The sequence below is a fragment of the Scyliorhinus canicula genome, chromosome 7, assembly GCF_902713615.1.
Source record: "Scyliorhinus canicula chromosome 7, sScyCan1.1, whole genome shotgun sequence".
Classification (NCBI taxonomy): domain Eukaryota; kingdom Metazoa; phylum Chordata; class Chondrichthyes; order Carcharhiniformes; family Scyliorhinidae; genus Scyliorhinus; species Scyliorhinus canicula.
In genome coordinates, this window is record NC_052152.1 from 185,159,667 (window position 1) to 185,179,696 (window position 20,030).

At 45.1% G+C, this 20,030-nt stretch overlaps 1 protein-coding gene across 5 annotated transcripts in view; it reads left to right on the forward strand.

The window, feature by feature from the left end:
• LOC119969612 (disks large-associated protein 4-like) overlaps positions 1–20,030 on the forward strand; it is an 847,967-nt gene that overhangs the window by 483,438 nt on the left and 344,499 nt on the right. For all 5 annotated transcript variants that reach the window (XM_038803470.1, XM_038803469.1, XM_038803472.1 and 2 more), the window contains one exon: positions 14,004–15,020. In XM_038803470.1, coding sequence (XP_038659398.1) covers positions 14,067–15,020 — 954 coding nt within the window. In that variant the 5' untranslated portion in view covers positions 14,004–14,066. The remainder of the gene's footprint in view (positions 1–14,003; positions 15,021–20,030) is intronic.

Genomic DNA, 20,030 nt, shown 5'->3' on the forward strand with positions numbered 1-20,030 from the left:
GCGGTAGGAAGGATAAAGATTTATTTTACTTTAAGATAAGGTCTGCCCACGGCATTAACTATCTACAATCACAGGCCCCGGTGGGACAACCAACATGCCGGTCCCTGCTCGGGTCGACGTTTTTGCTCGGTTTAAAAAGCCCCAGCAGGGTGGCCTCCACCCCATACCTGGGAAGCTCGTACTCCATGGGCCCCATGGGGAGATCGATAATGGTTTCCTTGTTGGCCTCATGGGGATTATGACAGATACTTCAAATGGTTCACAGGCAGATATTGAGGACAATTTACTGAATTTGCACAGCTGGCAAACTGCCTCGCCCATCAGGATTGCAAATTGTTAATTCGGGTGCAGACTCTGTACCTTGCCAACCATTCATTTTGAAATAGTGTGCCGTGCATTCCTGAATTAGCGTATTGTGCTGTTGATGGACAAGGCATTCCACCAGCGCCACAGATTCGGAAACTTACCCCTATTATTTTTTATAACTTAAGCATCAAGAACAAATCCAGTCATCATTACGTCTTAAACTGGTGAAAATCTAACTTCAAGCCCGCTGGAAAAAAATACCGCAATGTTTTGTACCTTTAAAACAAAATGTAATTTATCATTGTCAATCGCCACTTTCAATGCTGCATTGTTTTTATCATATATGTCCAGAAACATCTAAGGAGTGATCTTATTGTGAATGACTTTATTATCTTCAATTATCAACTTCAAAGGATGCTGTAGAAAAAGAAAGCCATAACCTCTCTCCAACATTCACCAGATGTGAAGACTTGAGGGCATTTGGGGGACCGTTCCAGGGTTTGGAGCAAGGGGGTGCAAAATAGGGAGACGGAACAGAACATTTTCTGAAAAGATGCATGTCCCCCTCATTTCCCTCCCTGCAGTGGTCTGTAAAAAGAGGAGATAACACTGATTGCCGATCAGATGACATTGACCGGAAGCATTGCCATGTCCCATGACAGTGTTTTGTTGAAGATATGGCGCACAATATTCCTAAGGATTCATGAGTGAAGGTTAAACCAACAATGTGCCATCCCATCAGTCATTGGAGAAGATCTGTCTGTCAGCAGACCACAAAGTGATTTATTTTTATGCGCAAAATGAAAGTCTTGCATTTTCTAATGATCTCACTGGAGTCATGTTATGAAGGCTATTCATTAACATGAGTTAACAGTAGTGCATAAAGCTATCACTTTGCACCATAACTGATGAACTCTTTCAGATGACATATGAAGTGGAAGTCCTGCTTGCTCCCTCAGCTGAGTGGAAAAGTTCCCATGGCACTCCTCAAAAAAGTGCCAGCATTCCCTGGCCAATATTTATACCACAACCAACATTGCTGAACCAGATTATCCGGTTACTTCTCTCACTGTGTTTGTGAGACCTTGTTGTACAGAGGTTGTCTGCCTTGTTATCCCACATCACAACAATGTATCAGAAATACTTCAGTTCTTTATTGTTTTTGAACCACTGCACACTCTTAATAGGTTACAACTGGATTCACAGCACCAATGTTACAGTAATGGTGGGCACAGTAAGAAGTCTTACAACACCAGGTTAAAGTCCAACATGTTTGTTTCAAACACTAGCTTTCGGAGCACTGCTCCTTCTTCAGGTGAATGAAGAGGTGTGTTCCAGAAACATATATATAGACAAATTCAAAGATGCCAGACAATGCTTAGAATGCAAGCATTTGCAGGTAATTAAATAGAACATAGAACAGTACAGTACAGAACAGGCCCTTCGGCCCTCAATGTTGTGCCGAGCCATGATCACCCTACTCAAACCCACGTATCCACCCTATACCCATAACCCAACAACCACAGGCAGGATGCTGTCTGTGCTCCTAATTATGGAATCCCCTATCACTAACACATTTCTATTCTGCTCTTCCCTCCTTCCTAGCCCCAGTGTCGTGGTCTAAATTGTGGTTGTCCTCCCCATAACCTTTCTCCTTATCCTCACAAGAGGTTCGTACATCTTGGCCATTGTATAGGCCCCAAGTCTCTCGAACCTCCTTGTCATCCTTTCCTAATTTCCTGTTACCCGGATCCCTAATGCTAACACCCTCTCCTTTCAGAGCGTGAGCTTTGCTCTGGGGTCCGAATGTGTCCTGGATCAAATTGTTGAGAAATAGAACATAGAACATAGAACAGTACAGCACAGAACAGGCCCTTCGGCCCTCAATGTTGTGCCGAGCCATGATCACCCCACTCAACCCATGTATCCACCCTATACCCGTAACCCAACAACCCCCCCCTTAACCTTACTTTTATTAGGACACTACGGGCAATTTAGCATGGCCAATCCACCTAACCCGCACATCTTTGGACTGTGGGAGGAAACCGGAGCACCCGGAGGAAACCCACGCACACAGGGGGAGGACGTGCAGATTCCACACGGGAATCAAACCTGGGACCCTGGAGCTGTGAAGCATTTATGCTAACCACCATGCTACCCTGCTGCCCCCATCTTCAATCTTTAATTAGATCCAAAGATGGGGGTAACCCTAGGTTAAAGAGGTGTGAATTGTCTCAAGCCAGGACAGTTGGTAGGATTTCACAAGCCCAGGCCAGATGGTGGGGGATGAATGTAATGCAACATGAATCCCAGGTGTCGGTTGAGGCCGTACTCATGTGTGCGGAACTTGGCTATAAGTTTCTGCTCGGCGATTCTGCCGAGGCTTGGACAGGCCAGTGGCAGGTAACATTACGCGACACAAGTGCCGTCAATGACCATCTTCAGTAAGAGAAATTATAACCATTGCCACTTGACATTCAGAGGTATTACCTTCACTGAATCCCCCACTGTCAACATCCTGGGGGTTACCCTTGACCAGAAACTAAACTGGACTAGTCATATAAGTACTGTGGCTACAAGAGCAATTCAGAGGCTAGGAATCCTGCAGCGAGTAACTCACCTCCTGACCACCCCCCCCCCCCCCCCCCCCCCCCCAAGCTGTCCACCAACTACAAGGCACAAGACAGGAGTGTGATTAAATGACCACCACTTGCCTGGATGAGTGCAGCTCCAACAATATCATCCAGGGCAAAGGAGCCTGCTTGTTTGACCCCATCCACAAACATTCACCCTCTCCACCACCATCACACAGTGGCAGCAGTGTGTGCAACCTACAAGATGCAGTGGAGGGGCTCACCAAAGCTCATTTGACAGCACTTTCCAACGCCATAACTGCTACCATCTATAAGGACAAGGCCAGCAGATGCATGAGAACACCATCACTTGGACGTTCCCCTCTAAGCCACTCACCATTCACTCTTGCTGGGTCAAAAATCACAAAGCTGCACTCAAGCCTGTAGTTAGCGACACAATTACAGCTCTTTCGCAGACGGCCAACTTCCCTAACCTAGCATTGTCCCCGGGTTTCTCCCAACTCCAGTCTCCTAACTGCACCGGGCTATAGATGGCTCTCAGGGCTTCGCTAAGTCCTAACTGCCTGGAGGCCACTTCTCAGCTCCCAGGGCTTCTCTGTGAGCTGCAAACTACATGAGGTCCAAAGTGCAACCATACCCATCTCCCAGAAAACAACGGATAAATTGAAGCCAGAGTACCTTTTTAAACTCCACCCATCTCCCAGATGATGTGTCCTTTTAAGGTTCCCTAAATACTTTTGAACAAATTCAGCTCTAACTCCCAAAGCAGAACATCTCTTTGGAAGGCACTTCTTTTCAAGCAGTGTAGGGACATCGTGCCTCCAGTTCTCCAGCTAAGTAACTCCGCCAGCTGTTTTATGGTTCCCTCTCTTCTATTCTGACTCTATTAAACAAACATAGCTATCCGTCTGAATTGCCATTTTCTTTCAGGTGTTCCAGCAACCTCTTATGCCCAGTATTTTGATTACTTTACCTTCACAACAATAATCTTCCCAGAACTAAACAGGAACCCTTTGACATACTGATATGAACTAGATATTTGTCACAATGATAGGGAGAGAGTAGATTTGGGAGGAGGTGAGGTGTTAAGCAGCCCAAAAAATGGGAGCAATTTGGGAGGCCAGTACCTGTCTTTTACACAGATTAAGGTATGTTTGACATTTTAAATATGTTAATGAGACGAGGAGGTTTAACTGTGGTTGGGTGGGTTTTCTGGGCCGTGGGCTGAATGGCAGCTGCAATAAGACAAGGATAGACTCAGAGAGCACTCCATGTGGACCAAGAGAAGAAGAAATCATTCCTCCCAGGTCCTAAAGCTTTCCCCATCAGGGGAACCCAATCCCTGATCAGGAAACTGACCCCATCAGGGATCGGTGCCCATTCAGGATCAAAATTTTCCCACTCCCCCGCCCCCCCCCCCCCCCCCCCCCCCCCCAGTCTTCCCAGGGTCAAGGATCATATTGCCCCACCTCCTCCACCCCTCCAGTTGGGTCAGAATTCAAAACTATCATGTTCCCTCCTCGCCTAGAAGCCAAGCCTTACAATCAGACTGACTTGCAAATGTGTAACATATGAGTGACATTGGTTGCACAGTGTGGAGTTGGGGACGAACCCTGACCTCCAAGTTTCCTGTGTGCACCTGGGCACCCCACCTCCCCATTCCATTAGGATGAATTCTCCCAGCCCATGACCAAGGGGTGGGGAGGTGGAAGGGTTGACAATATGGCATGGGAAGGCATCAGGAGGTAAGTTCAATACTGTATCTTTAAGCTGCCATTGCCTGTGACAGGCAACTCAGTGGCCTCACTTTGCCCACATCAGAAGCTGTCGCTGCTGCATGGGAAGACCGCTAGTTGAATCCTGGTGCCGCCTCAAGGGTTCCCCAGGGTCGGGGTGGGTCTTTTCTGATGGGCGTTCCATGGCCCAAGGACAGGCACCCGTTCGCCATGGCCACTCTGGACCTAAATGGCCGTTGGTGCATCATAATGCCCACTAACCCCACCCCTAATCTGCCTGCCTGCCTCTGGCTTCCCCAAAAACACTGAAGCGACTTTGAGGACGCCTTGGCATTGAGGTCCTACCATCCTGGAGCTGCAACCTCTGCAATGGCCACCGCTAATGGTGATGCCCCTGGAGCCACTGGCCCTCTGATTTGCCCGGAGGTCTTGGAGGTGGGCCGCTGCGCTAACTGGCCTGCTGATTGGCCATTGTTGGCAAAACGATACCCCAGATTCCCGCCACCTGCTGGAATGGGATCAGCATCTGCTTTCAGCCCCAATGCCGGGACTTGATTATTAGGAAAAGAATTTTAGCCCAGTATGTTAGTGTGACTTCAACCGGAATAAACTAATTACTGCAGAGTTCCACTGTATTGTTAGTATTGTTTCATTCAGTTCTGTCAAATGTCAATGTTACAGTTTTAGAAACAAAGACAAGAATTGGTTCAACATTGGGTACCTTTTTAAAAACAATTTCCAATTAAAGGGAAGTTACGGTGGCCAATCCACATACCCTGCACACCTTTGGGTTTTGGGGGTGAGACCCACACAGACACAGGGAGAATGTGCAAACTCCACACAAAATGGGTCCAACTCTAGCCGGTGGCTAACTGGCCAGCTTTATTTATGGGACGGCACGGTGGCACACAGTGGTTAACACTGCTACCTCACAGCACCAGGAACCCACGTTCAATTCCGGCCCCGGGTGACTCTCTCTGTAGAGTTTGCACTTTCTCTCCGTGGCTGTGTTAGTTTCCTCTGCGGCGCTCCGGTTTCCTCCCACAGTCCAAAGATGCGCAGATTAGGTAGATTGACCATGCTAAATTGTCCCTTAGTGTCCAAAAGGTTTGGTGAGATTACTGGATACGGTGGGTCTGGGTGGGGTGCTCTTTCCAAGGGGTCAGTGCAGACTTGATGGGCGAATGGCCTACTTTTGCACTGTGGCAATTCTGTACATGGCTGTACCTTGTTTAGAGGCCCCTTGCAGAGTAGCTTGTATTCTGAAAGGACCACGGGGAATTGTTCCCACCCCGTAGGTTAATTGCAGTTCTAGCACTACCTCTCCTGGATGTCACCTCAGTGTTTTCTCATGGCTGTTCAGATCCATATGTGATGACTGTTTAGTCATCAAAAAACTCTGCTATCACAATACTCTCTGCTTTCACAAAGAACCTATTACAATTGACAGTAGTAACCTTTATAAAAATGGCTGCAATTCAATCAAATCAAAGACGTTTTTACGTTCAAAATGACGTGTTCCTTTATAAAGTAGGCAGTTAGTATTCATGCATGCTTATGCCTGTGTAACAATGTCTTGGTTTAGACTAGTTCATTCAAAACTCTACTGCTAACAAAGTCAAAAAACAGTCTTTAAGAACATATTTTACATTCATTGGAAGGCTTCCTCAACAACTTCAGGGAGCCTTTTTTTTTCTTTTAACACACAGAGGACTCACCTTCAATATCAATGCAGCTGCTGTGTTATTGTTTTCTGCTGGCAGAAGAAATGGAAAACAAATGAAATTTACTGGGTAAATCAGGGCATTTACTTGGTGAATTTGAATGCATTAGATTTGCAATATGCATATGTGGAATAAATTATTTGAAATAGATTGTTTGGGAATGTTGCCAATTGGGTGCTTACACTTGATGCTCCGAGGTGGGATTTCTGAAGTTTACTTTGTGTCATATTAACAGCATGGGCTGCGCTCAATACAGATCCCCATAGGGATCCATCTGGACAATAAAGGCATAATTTGCTTAGTCTTTTCAGTTTAGATGAAACAGCAACTGCTGAGAACAGCTGTTTCTGCTACAGTGGCAATCACTGGTGAGAAATGAAGCACATCAATGGATTGCCGTGCATCCTAATCATCTTCCAACCATCCTTTCACAGTTGTTTCAGACCATCACCTTAGACGTGCTGACATTGGTTTTCCACATTGTTGTTTCCAGCCTCGATTGAAAGTAGCATTTTCTTTCTGAGCACCAGTGGGAACATTTCCTCCCCCGTGTGCCTCATGTAATGATATCAACACATTCTTTGGACACAGGTTGTTTTTTTGATCCAATATTGTGCAGAGGAACTATTGTCCCCATTTATTGTTCGTCAGACTAAGGTGTCAATATACTCGTACAGGCCAGCAATATATTTTTTGAATTGTTGGCCTGCACAAGTCTTCTCTCAGGCACTGGGAATGGCCAATGGCCAAAGTGTCGGAGCACAACTCTCCACCTGTACAGTGGAATAAAAGCCATTTCAGGCAATTAAGACACAACGGTGCTTGTCCAGCATGTGCAATAATTGCTGAATCTACCAAATGGTATTATTGACACAGCAGAATCTAGCATCCTCACTAGAGGAAGTTGATTGACATAAATGAGATTCAGAATGTTATTCTGTCCCGCATATTTTCCGAGATAGGAATAATAACATGTGGGGTTGCGGTTACATTTTCTCACGCCATTAGTTGCTCACTGGGCTGTGCCGTCAGAGGTGTCGAGCAAAGACCAGGCTTTCGTCAACAGTAAAAGAACAAAGAATTCGGGGAAGATGACACCAGACCATCCAATGCACCATCACCCAGTAGCTGGTTACGGTGCAGGATTAGCACAGGCCTGGTAGCAAAGATGTGCAGCAGAGTAGCAGCTTGGCCAATACTACCCAGGCCTTGTTCCAGGTTAAATACCCGCATGCACAGCTCAAATAATATTTAATGACACCATACACTGGCTGCGCACAGCAAAAACATATTACAGAAAACATTGCCTGGGAGCAGGTCACTTTCCAGACTTTCTGTTGATGATATCCTACACTGTCAGGAGAAATCTGAAGAAAGGGAGGCAAGAAAATATCATAAAACTTACAGCAAAACTCTTTCCCAATTTTAATAATATAGTCATTGTTGTGGAACTATTTCGTTCTTTGTTAAATTAATGCTAATTGGGCAGCTCTGAATTCTCTGTTCCAGTATCAAACCTGCTGACAGTGCATTTGCTGTCAATCCGGAGTCATGTTATTTTCCTGCGTGCTGTGCGCCACTATGGAGGGAATCCTGTGCCTGAATTTCAAAAGCTCCATGAGTTCCACGAGGCCTAACCAGGGAACAGGAGGATCAAGCCTATTTGGAGTATTATCACTGGGCATGTGTTCTTTTTGCTCCGGATAGTTTAACACAAAGAGTTGGATTTTTCCACCAGGACTGAAGTCCTGTCGCCACGGCTGAAGGTAGGACCCACCTCCTGCTTTCGGCAGACAGTGAGACCCTGGTGCAGCATTGCACCAATGGTAGCCAGTTAATCGGCCACCACTGGGACAGCTGTATAGAGTAGCTGGCCCAATCACAGAACTGGCAGCTCGGCTGTCTAACCTGCTCCACCATTCATGATGGCCAATCCTGAAACTGGAGGAGGAAGGAGAATGCACCTCAATTCTGATATGCCCTCGAAGACTAGGTAAGTTAGTTTTCTTACTGTGCTGAGGCCAGGAACTGGGTTGACACTGGAGTACGCCTTTGGATTGCAGTAACATGTGACAGTTGGAGTTTGGTGACCGAGGGAATTTACAGGTTATATTAAGGGTTAATTTTTGTCTGAAGTCTAGTCTTTCTTAAATTTAGAAATGAACTTGATGTTGCCCTTGTAGTTGGAAGAGGATGAGTTTTAGGCCACCTTTTAAACAGGGCTGATACAAGCTCTGCTTGCCTCTGTAACTAATTCATTAGGCAACTGGTTTAAACAGACTTTTAAAGGCTAGATTCAGTTGGATATAAACGTAGGCGATCTTAAACGGCTGCCTTTGTCTTCCCTGGTGTGCGCCTTGGATGCAGTAGAGTGTGACAGTTGAGAGTTGGCAATTGAGGGAGTTCAGTAAGGAGGGAGCCAGTTGATCCTTTTCTACCTTTCCTCAGAAAATAGTGCAGTGCTCTTGGAAAGTAGGACCTGATGAATATTTCTACTGTCCTTAGTGCAGACTAAACGAGATGAAGTAAAAGTAAAGGGAGTAATTTAAGGGTAATTAATGGAAGGAAGCTCTGCCTTATGGAATACTCTTCTTGTGCGATGTGAGAAGTCAAGGACACTTCCAGTGTCCAGGGTGTCCATGTGTGCTGGAACTGTCTCAAGCTGCAGCTACTCAAAATCTGCGTTTCAGAGCTGGAGCTGTGACTGGAGTCATTGTGGAGCATCTGCAAGGTTGAGGTCTTCGTGAATGGCACACCTCAGGTAAAGAATGCACAGTCAGAAGGAGAATGGGTGACTTCCAGATAGAGCAAGAGCACTGGGCAGGAGGACAGGAATCCTCTGGGTCCATCTCCCTCTCTAACAGGTTTTCCATTTTGGATACAGCTGGAAGATGTGGTTTCTCATGGGAATGTAGCAACAGCCAGATCCGTGGCACCACAAGTGTCTCAGCTGGATGGGGGTTGGGGTGGGGGTGTGGGGAAGAACAGGAGAGAAATAGTGATTGTGAATTCTATCGTAAGGGGAATGGATAAGCATTTCTATGGCTGCAGATGTGACACCAGGATGGTATATTGCCTCCCTCGTCCCAAGATCAATGATGTCACTGAGTGGTTACGGACATCTCTGAAGATTAAAAAGCCAGAGTTTGTGGTCCATATTGGTACCAATAATATAGGTAAGAAAAGGATTGAGGTCCTGAAAGCCAAATATAGTGAACTAGGGAATAAGTTAATAAGCGGGACCGCAAAGGGTCTAATCTCGGGCTGGATTCTCCACCACCATTGCCCATAACGTAGTTGCCGGTGCAGCGGAGAATCTACCATCGTCAAAAGGGCACTGATCCTGTTCTGATGGTCTGGTCCCCGCTGGTGCGAATCTCAATACCACTTTTAAGCGCTCTCAATTATTTATTTCTGCAGAAAGCATTTAACCGCTTTTTATGTGATCCAAAAGTTGTCAATCATTGCTGGATGTTTATAAACATTACGGTTAGTTAAACAGCAGGGTATTTGAGATTCCTTCAAGCCTGAAGAGAAATTCTACATATAAATTGGGCAAACAGAATTAGTAACAATACGGTGGGAGATTAATTCCTGGAGCATGTTTTAGACCAGTATGTTGAGGAACTAACTACGGAACATGCTATCCTAGATTTGGTATATTGAAATGAGATAACGTTAATTAATAATCTTGTTGTGTGGTGTCCTTTAGGAAACAGTGACCATAACATGATAAAATTCTTAATTTGGGTGGAAAGTGAAGAAGTCTGATCTGAAACTTGGGTTTTATATTTAAACAAATTAAACTACGAAGCTGTGAGGTGTAAGTTAACTAAGATGGATTGAGAAACTTCATTAAAAGGTATGATGGTAGATAAGCAATGGCTAATATTTAAGGGACAAATGTACATGTTGCAACAGTTATACATTCCTTTCTGGGTGTAAAAACGCTACAAGTAAAACTGCCCAGCCATGGCTTACAAAAGAAATTAAGGAAATTAATAGATCCAAAGAGGAGTCATAAAAAGTTGCTTGAAAAAGTAGTGAGCCTGAGGATTGGGAGAAGTTCAGTATTTAGCAAAAGAGGACAGAGAGAGTGCTTAAGAGGGATAGCACAGGCTAGTGAAGTTTGAAATAGGCATGTCAGTGAGCCCTGATTCAAAGATTACAGTTATACTTCAAATTTGATGACAAGAAATTAGCATATACCAATCAGTTGTTGCTAGTTATCTATGTGCGCCACAACTATCAATTAGCGTTACATCATGCATAGTATATGAGAACAATTAACCAACCATAACATAGGCATGTCTACTGAATTATAATATCGAGTCAATACAAAGACACGTACATGCTGTCCTCTAATTTTTAGCACCAGTTTCTCATTATCAGGCCTGTGGGAATCAATCACCTCCATGTGTGACTTCTCTAACTTATAATGCTCCTGTAAACATGTTACAGCAATAAGCAATTAATTGGGATTATGCCTCCCTTCTGTCTACTTCCAGACAATCTGGCATCAGAGAAAAATGGTGAACGATCCCACATTGTTTATTGCCATCCTTGATAATGACCATCTGTTGCTTGTCTTTCCTGGGGTCCCATCACCAACAAGATGTGTCCTTGGGTGGTTTCCGACAGCTAAGCAGCTTACGTGGCACAGATCGATACCAAAGAATTTTAATTCCTTCAGCACCTAGTGGATAATGAGAGTTTTAAAACTAATTCCAATATAATGTCTAAAACAACGCCCTTTCAAAAGGATTAAAAGATGAGCAGAGAAGACCTTGCAAAAATGCTCCCGTGCTTACATCATGTGACCCCCCTTCCCCCCAGCAAGGATGATTTACTGCAGCTGTACAAATAGTTCAGGTCTCCTTAGCACAGGGGCGGCATGGTGGTGCAGTGGTTATCACTGCTGCCTACGGCACTGAGGACCCGGGTTCAATCCCGGCCCTGGGTCACTGACTGTGTGGAGTTTGCACATTCTCCCCGTGTCTGCATGGGTTTCACTCCCACAAGCCAAAGATGTGTAGGTTGGCCACACTAAATTGCCCCTTAATCGGAAAAAAATAATTGGGTACTATAAATAGATTTTTAAAAAGAAAAGAAAGTCTCCTTATCACAGAAAGGATATATTTGCCATAGAGGGAGTGCAGCAAAGGTTCACCAACGTCATTCCTGGGATGGCAGAATTGCCATATGAGGAGAGATTGGGTCGCCTCGGACTGTGTTCGCTGGAGTTTAGAAGACTGAGAGGGAATCTAACTGAACTTCTAACGACTCCCTGGGTGACTGCGCGGTCAATTCCAGCCCCACAGACCTCGGATTCCCAACATAAGTGAATTAACCAATAGTTAGCATTTTCCAAAGATCTTTGACCCTTGACTTCTCCAATGAGTTACAGACTTTTAAGTAAAATATTAATAAACTGTTTATTAATAAAAAGAAGAAAAGGTGAACATATAAGGAAATAGCAGGATAATCATATACCACACTACCTAATCCCAAGATCCTGTCCCATTCTGGCTTGGGTCACTCTCTGTGTGGAGTCTGCATGTTCTCCCTGTGTCTGTGTGGGTTTTCTCCGGGTGCTCCAGTTTCCTCCCACAAGTCCCGAAAGACATGCTGTTAGGTGAATTGGGCATTCTGAATTCTTTTTTCTTTTTATTATTATTTTTTTAAAATTTAGAGTACCCAATTTTTTTTTTACAATTTAGCGTGGCCAATCCACGCTTGAACGTTTTTGGGTTGTGGGGGCGAAACCCACGCAAACACGGGGAGAATGTGCAAACTCCACACAGACAGTGACCCAGAGCCGGGATCGAACCTGGCCATGAGGCCGCAGTGCTAACCTACTGCACCACCGTGCTGCCCGGCATTTTGAATTCTGCCTCTGTATACCCGGACATGCGCCGGAATGTGGTGACTTGGGGATTTTCACAGTAACTTCATTGCAGTGTTAATGTAAGCCTACTTGTGACAATAAAGATTATTATTATTATAGTTGCAGATTTGTCTGTTACTAAAAAATAAATGTAATCCGCTGAGGGAGTGGTGCGGTATGTTTTGTTGCTTTCCTGGTCACGAGATGTGTTATGAAATCAATTGAAATACACTAGGCTTTATTTTGTTTGTTCAGAAATTAATTAAAAATAAATCAATATTTTGGCTTACAATTCATTTAGTGTATTTATCTGCGTCCGTGATCTGAATCCTGACCCCTTCGCCCTTACTAAGAAAGCATGGGGCTGGGCAGTATTCTGTTGCACAGTGGAGAAGAGTGGAGGGAAAATAATGAGCAGGAAAAACAGCAAATGACTTTCAAAAAAATGTGACCTGCACACAAAAGTAGCAGAACAAATTTCAAATTCCAGGCCTTTGACCATCTCACACAGGGGTTTTCATTCGTGCCGTCTGAATGTCACGCTCTGCTTGTCTTTAATTCATTGCCTTGTACCTGGGGAGGAAATTAGACAGTGTGTTTTAAGTTTGGGTTCCCAATACATGGCAGAAAGTCACTTAACTAATGATTTCCTTTTGGTGGTTCTACCTGCATTTCATAATTAAATAAAATTGTTCATTACCACAGCGGAATTCAAACACCTTCGACCTTGAGAAGCAATTTCTCTTCTTGAATTAACATACGTTGCTGAATGTTAACATGTACTTTCCTTTCCTGAGTACAGTAGAACGTCTGTGAACCGTCAGTCTACCAGTCGGATCTCTCCATTAAGTGGAATTCTGGGGTCGGGTCTGTTTTTTTTTTTGATTAGTGGTGTCAAACTCACCGGTGGTTTTATCAGCGGCCTGTCCTTGCTCCGTTCTCTGCCTCCCGCTATTCTCCAACACCGTGGCGTCACTCATTATTAGCCCATTCCTGCCCCTCTCATGACCTCAACACCCATATAATCACTCTGGAGCTTTCTGATAGATTGTAAACACACAACGCACCTTAGATCTTAGTTGACCGGCACATTTGATTAACTGCCACCTCCTATTGTTGGAAGATGTCGGATAACAGAGATTTTCCTGTAGCTGTTCTGTTTCCAACTATTTTGATGGAAAACAATGAAACTAAGTTAACCAAAACTGAGGGACAAATTGAAAGGGGCAGCCCGTTAAAGGGATACTTCATCAAACAAAAACAAACCACAAATGAAACTTAAAACATCAAACTAAAATGTGATTAAAAGGGTCAATAAAGCACCCCAGACCCTGCAGTGCCCACTGGGCATGGAAGGGCCTCGATGGTGCCTGTGGACACCACATGATTCCTCTCCAAGGACACCTGGCTATGGAGGTAGAGGGGCAGATAGTCGGGTCCTGCGACCCCCCCCCCCCCCCCCCCCCAGTGGCTGGACTTGTTTATGGCAAGTTTGGCCAGGCCCAGGAACAGGTTCACAAGGAGGTCCTCCTCCCACACAACCCACCTCCCAGCCAAGTATCTGTTCTGTTTCCATATCGTCTTGCTCAGCAGTTACCTTGATTTGAGAAACTCATTTTTATAGCTAACCGTAACTCAATACAAAGAAAATTAATGAACTGCAAAATATGAAGGGAAAAAAGGATGCTTGAAATTTTACTGGTTTTAATAGCGGATTATTGACGTGCTTTCTTTGTGTGGTTTCCTTTCTTCGCAGACTGACCTGGAAACTGCCATCTGTCCTTGAAATTTGAGGTATGATATTTGAACACGCAGAGCCATGAAAGGGTTAGGAGGCAATCGAAGCCGTCACCTTTCTGACAACTGCGAACCTACAAATGACCAGATGTACCCAGGCTCTACCCCAGAAAGGAATCCCTATCTGCTCAGTCCAGCGGACCCGTATCAAATGGAGCATCACCGCTTCCCAGCTTCCAGTGCTATCCAGGCGGACTGCCTCCTCCCCTTAAACAATCAGATTGCCAGCAGCACCTTCCCCAGGATCCACTATAATTCACACTTCGACCTGCAAGATGACTGTGGTTTCACCCCGAATACTTCCACAACCAAAATCAATCGCATTCCTGCTAACCTGCTGGACCAGTTTGAGAAGCAGTTGCCTATTCACAGGGATGGATTCCACACCCTGCAGTTCCAGAGGGGCGACAACAAACACCGGAGTGAAAGTCCAGGTCGGATACGCCATCTCATGCACTCGGTGCAGAAGCTATTTGCGAAATCGCAATCTCTTGAGGCCACTGGTAAAGGAAGTTTGAATGGGAGCAAATATGGCACAGAGGACTCTAAGCAGAACAAGAGAAGCAAGAGCAAAGACAGAAAATTGGAATCAAAACGCAGAACAAGAACAAATATTTCAGGCTGGTGGAGTTCGGATGATAACCTGGATAGTGACAACTGCAACTATCGGAATCCAATGAGTTTAATGACACTTGGGAGGCGCACTGATCATGGACCTGCCAAGTACTTCATGAATGCATACAACACAATCAGTGAACATACCCTTAAAGCTTCAAAGAGCAATAATGACTTGAAATGTTCTCCATGTGTGAATATACCAATAAACGCTGACTCAAAGTACATAAAGAGGGGTTCCTGGTCCACACTAACTCTAAGCCAGACTCGAGAAGTTTGCCAAAAATCATCCGCAACTATGGACAAAGCACTATTGAAATCCAAGTCATATCATCATGATCTTGCTTCTCAGTACCTGAAGGTAGGTGTCGTGTTTTGAAACTTGGTGTGTTACAAACATCCCATAAGCAAATCCCATAATATCTTTTATTCGAACTGCAGCTTTACAACCTTTAGCTGTACTTTACATCACATTACACATTCCAATTACATTTCCTTGGGGACCCAGGAGGTGCCATGCATGTGAAGTTAAAGGCTGTTGAAGAACATCCAACTTTTAAAGTGCACCTTTCATTTGACAAATGTATGGCATAGTCCGCAAAAATTGTACTAAGAACAATTCACAGCAGGGTGGTTTTAGAGGGTCGATGTTGCAATTTAGCAGAATTTGTTTAATGTTCCATAATTTCTCAAACATAACCGCAAACCAACCACACTTATTCCAGGTAATCGACAGTTTTATGGCAGTTTAAATACTCATTAGAAATTTGCAAAAGAAAAATTAACGGAACAGAATTGTAATGCGTGACGTTGTTTGCTCTGAAATCACTTCTTAGTTATTGTAATTTAATACCCTACACACTGGTGAAGGAGGAGGTAGTTCTGCGTGGCAACTTTCAACCCTCACAACTTCCCCCAAAACCCTTATTTTCATAGAGTTTACAGTGCAGAAGGAGGCCATTCGGCCCATCGAGTCTGCACCGGCTCTTGGAAAGAGCACCCTACCCAAGATCAACACCTCCACTCTATCCCCATAACCCAGTAACCCCACCCAACACTAAGGGCAATTTTGGACACTAAGGGCAATTTAGCACGGCCAATCGACCTAACCTGCGCATCTTTGGACTGTGGGAGGAAACCGGAGCACCCGGAGGAAACCCACGCACACACGGGGAGGATATGCAGACTCGGCACAGACAGTGACCCAAGCCGAAATCGAACCTGGGACCCTGGAGCTGTGAAGCAATTATGCTATCCACAATGCTACCGTGCTGCCTTTTCTACAGGTTTCTCCTTTCCCTCCAACTGAAGGCATTGCCTCCTTGATGATGTGATATCAGTTCAAATGCAGGAGTCCTTCATTACAAAGGCATGGTGGCACAGTAGTTAGCACTGCTGCCTCACAGGGCCAGGGACCCAGGTCCAATTCCGGCCTTGCCTGTGTGGAGTTTGTACATTCTCCCTGTGTCTGTGGGTTTCCTCCCACTATCCAAAAATGTGCAGGTTAGATGAATTAGCCATGCTAATTTGCCCCTTAGTATCCATAGATGGACAGGCTGGGTGGGGTTACTGGGATGGGGCGGGGTAGTGGGGCCTGGGTGGAGTGTTCTCACCTATCGTCGGTGCAGACTCGATGAGCTGAATAGCCTCCTTCTGCCCTGTAGGGATTCTGTGATTCTAAAGTAATCTGTGGGCTGAATTCACACTAATGTTTAAGGTGCAGTGATGCAATGGCTGCACAGAATGCCGTCGAGAGTTCAGGTTTATGGTTTACAGAGCACTCTGGTCAGAGTGCAGCAATTTATGTGTAATAACCGCCTTTACATAAAAGATTCCCTTTGGAGCTAATGCTGAGATTATACGCAGAATTCCAACCTTCATCTGAGGGCTTCACTTCGAATTTTAACAGTGGCAGAATCTGGTGATAATGGATAAACTTCCCGGGCGGGATTCTGTGGTTTTCGGCGGGCGGGCGGTACCGGCGCCAAAGAGTGGCGTGAACCACTCCGGCGTCGGGCCGCCTGGAAGGTGTGGAATCCTCTTCACCTTCAGGGGCTAGGCCAACGCTGGAGTGATTGGCGGAGAATCCTGCCCCCCCCCCCCCCCGTTTCTCAAACCAACAACTTTTCCCGTGTGCTGATTTCAGACAATCTGCAAGCTCCAGTTTTATACACAGGCCCAAAGTGAAAATTGCTGCCCAAGCGTCTCGACCATCCACAGTCTATCGGATTACCAACTCTGGTTGGACACCTTCTTGGCGGTTTGATCGCGTGATATTTGATTGAATGTCACATACCTACAGTTGGGCTTATATTGGGGTGAATTCTCCGCCGGCAAGATTCTTTGTTGTGTTGGCAGTGCACCCCCACCCGTGGGATTCCATTAATCGGCGGCAGGAATGGAGAATTCCATTGCCGGTAATGACGTGTCATCGAGGAACACACGGCTGGGGAGGCTGAATATTCCCCCTATTGAACATATCTTAAAGATTGGATTCGCTATATTTGAAAGATTCTGGCTTTACGATAGCAGCTGTCCCACGGATGTTTTGAGAATCGGGATGCCACCCGTGAGCAAGGAAAGAAAGTGCACAGGTGTGAAATCCATACAGTGGTGTATGTAATATCATTAAAAGTGAATGATTTCACGTGGATATAATGTGAGCAAACTTTGGCAATTGAACATTTCAGAGTTTTATGTGTTTTCTGCAGATTGTTGGCTATTAATAACTTGATGAATGAATATTCATGACATTTGTTAGTTACTTCAGAATATATTTATCATTTCAGTAAATGCGTAAGATAAGGGGCGATATTCTCTATTTGGGAGACATCCTGAGGGGACTTGACAGAATGCTGAAAGTATGTTTCTCTTTGTGTGAGAGACTAAACTAGGGGATAGAGTTTCAAAACAGTGGGGCTCCTATTTGAAATTTGCTATAGTCCCAGGGGACCATAGGCTGCTCTCCCCTTTTGAGAGAGAGCTGACTGGTGGTGATATAAGCTGAGCATTACCACACCTCACGCTAGGGGCAAGGTTGAGAAGGTAGGGCCTTCATGGATTAACCTCAGCTAGTACGGGAATTGAACCTGTGTTGTTGGCGCCGCTCCATGTCGCAAACCAGCTGTCCAGCCAAATAAGTTAATTGGCCTCCATCCCCTACTTAAAATGGAGATTAAACACATTTATTTTTGATCTGATTTATTATTGTTACATGTATTAGTATACAGTGAAAAGTATTGTTTCTTGCATGCTGTATGAACAATGCATACCATACATAGGGAAGGAAGGAGAGACTGCAGAATATAATGTTACAGTTATAGCAAGGTGTAGAGAAAAGATCAACTTAATACGAGGTAGGTCCATTCAAAAGTCTGATAGCAGGAGGGCAGAAGCTGTTCTTGAATCGGTTGGTACGTGACCTCAAACTTTGGTATCTTTTTCCTGACGGAAGAAGGTGGAAGAGAGTATGTCCAGGATACGTGGAGTCCTTAATTATGCTGGCTGCCTTTCCGAGGCAGCGGGAATTCCTTTGCAACTCTCTTCCCCAGAGGGTGGTGGAGGCAGGCCCTCATTAAATATTTCTAAGGCAGAGGTAGATAGATTCTTGACTAACAAGGGGGTCGAAGGTTAACAGGGGTAGGTGGAATGTGGAGTTGAGGCCACAATCAGATCAGCCATGATTGAATGGCGGAGCAGGGTTCCGGGACCATAAGGCCCACTTCTATTCCCAATTTGTATGTTTGTTATAACACGGAAGGAGGCCATTTGACCCATCTTGTCTCTGCTGGCCCTCTGATAGAACAACTCACCGACTACAATTCCCCCGCCCTTTCCCAATGGCCCCAAAATATTTTCATTTCCAAATAATGAGCCAATTCCCTTTTGACAGCCTCAATTGACCCTCCACTCTTAGGCTGTGCATTCCAGATCCTAAACTCTCATTGTCGCCCTTGCTTCTTTTGACAATTACCTTAAATCTGTGCTTTCTGCTAAAACAAAAACTCCTTTTGATGTGGTGAGGAGCAGTCAATAATAGCAAGGAGTGTTTATAAACATTGTGGTTCGCATCAATGGAGGGTTCTTGAGATGCATTCAAGAGTGATGGGAAAGATAAATAAACAAACCGCCTAATTAACTGTGTCTGGATCAATAAAACTGTCAATCACTGGCCAGTGAAATATATTGCAGTGTGAAATTGAATGGGGGTTTTGTATTTCAAAGGCTTTCAAGGGAGTTAAAGCCCTTTGAAGTGTACTTGGCTTTCGAGGAAGTCTCTGACACTTGTAACAGCTGCTACTTTGAACACTATTGGCTGAGGCAGCAGATGTTAGGGAAGGGTAAGCGACAATGCAGTGATATTTTACTGTCCTGCCTGGGCTGCTCTTCAGCTTTCAGGCAGGGGTGACCGATGGGGGTTCTAATGGGGGGGTGTCTGATGGGGGGGCTGGACTGGTCGATGGGGGAGGGGGAATGTTGGGTCACCCTCATGCATGCATGCTGTGGGGGTGACCTGTTAGTCCCGTGATGGGTGGAGAGGATGCCCCTACTTGTCAGTGGAGAGGGAGGCAAGATTTGCATTGTGAACAGGCTCAAATTGGCAGCTTAGTACCAGTGGAAACCGGGGAGCTCTCCCCCATGTATAAATTAACATGGTAAAGGAGAGAGACCCGCATGCCAAACCCTGTTCCTAGTGCCAGCGGTGACTAGTAGCGATTCTCTGCTGTGGGAGCACTTAGGCTCCAGAACAAAGAATCCTGGCCATGTTTAAGGGGTAGCTACATCTCCCAATCACAGCACTGTCATAACTCACCTAAATGCACATAGTTACAACACAAAAACCATCATTTAATGAGGAACTGTAAATGAGAAAAAAACATTTTACTTTACTTTTAAACGCTTCCTGCCTTACAATCAACGCTTCATACCTCCATGCAACCTTGCAAACCCCAACAGCTGTTCTTAAGATGTTAAGAAGATTAAGTCCGGCCACCTCCAGGAAAATGTAAAAATGTATCTGGGGCTGGCTCTTAATGGGCCTAAAATACTATCACTTGCCTGATGGATAGCAACAGGAGGGTTCCGGGGTCTACCCAACCTTGTGAAAATGGCTGAGGCAAAAACAGGGGCAGGACTGAACAGGCAGCCATTTTCCCTGGCCCTGCCTCTTTTTGGGCCCAATTGGGACCATAAAAATCCAGCCCCAAGGATGAGAAACATTGCTGGTGTTCAGGGTTTCCAGAATGAAAATAAGGTTGCAGCTCCATGCCAATCCCAATATTATGTCACATAAAAATGAATCTGCATCCGGTTATGGAATAACATTTTTAAAAAATCAGGTTTCTGCGTCTGCATTTGAAAAAGAAAATGG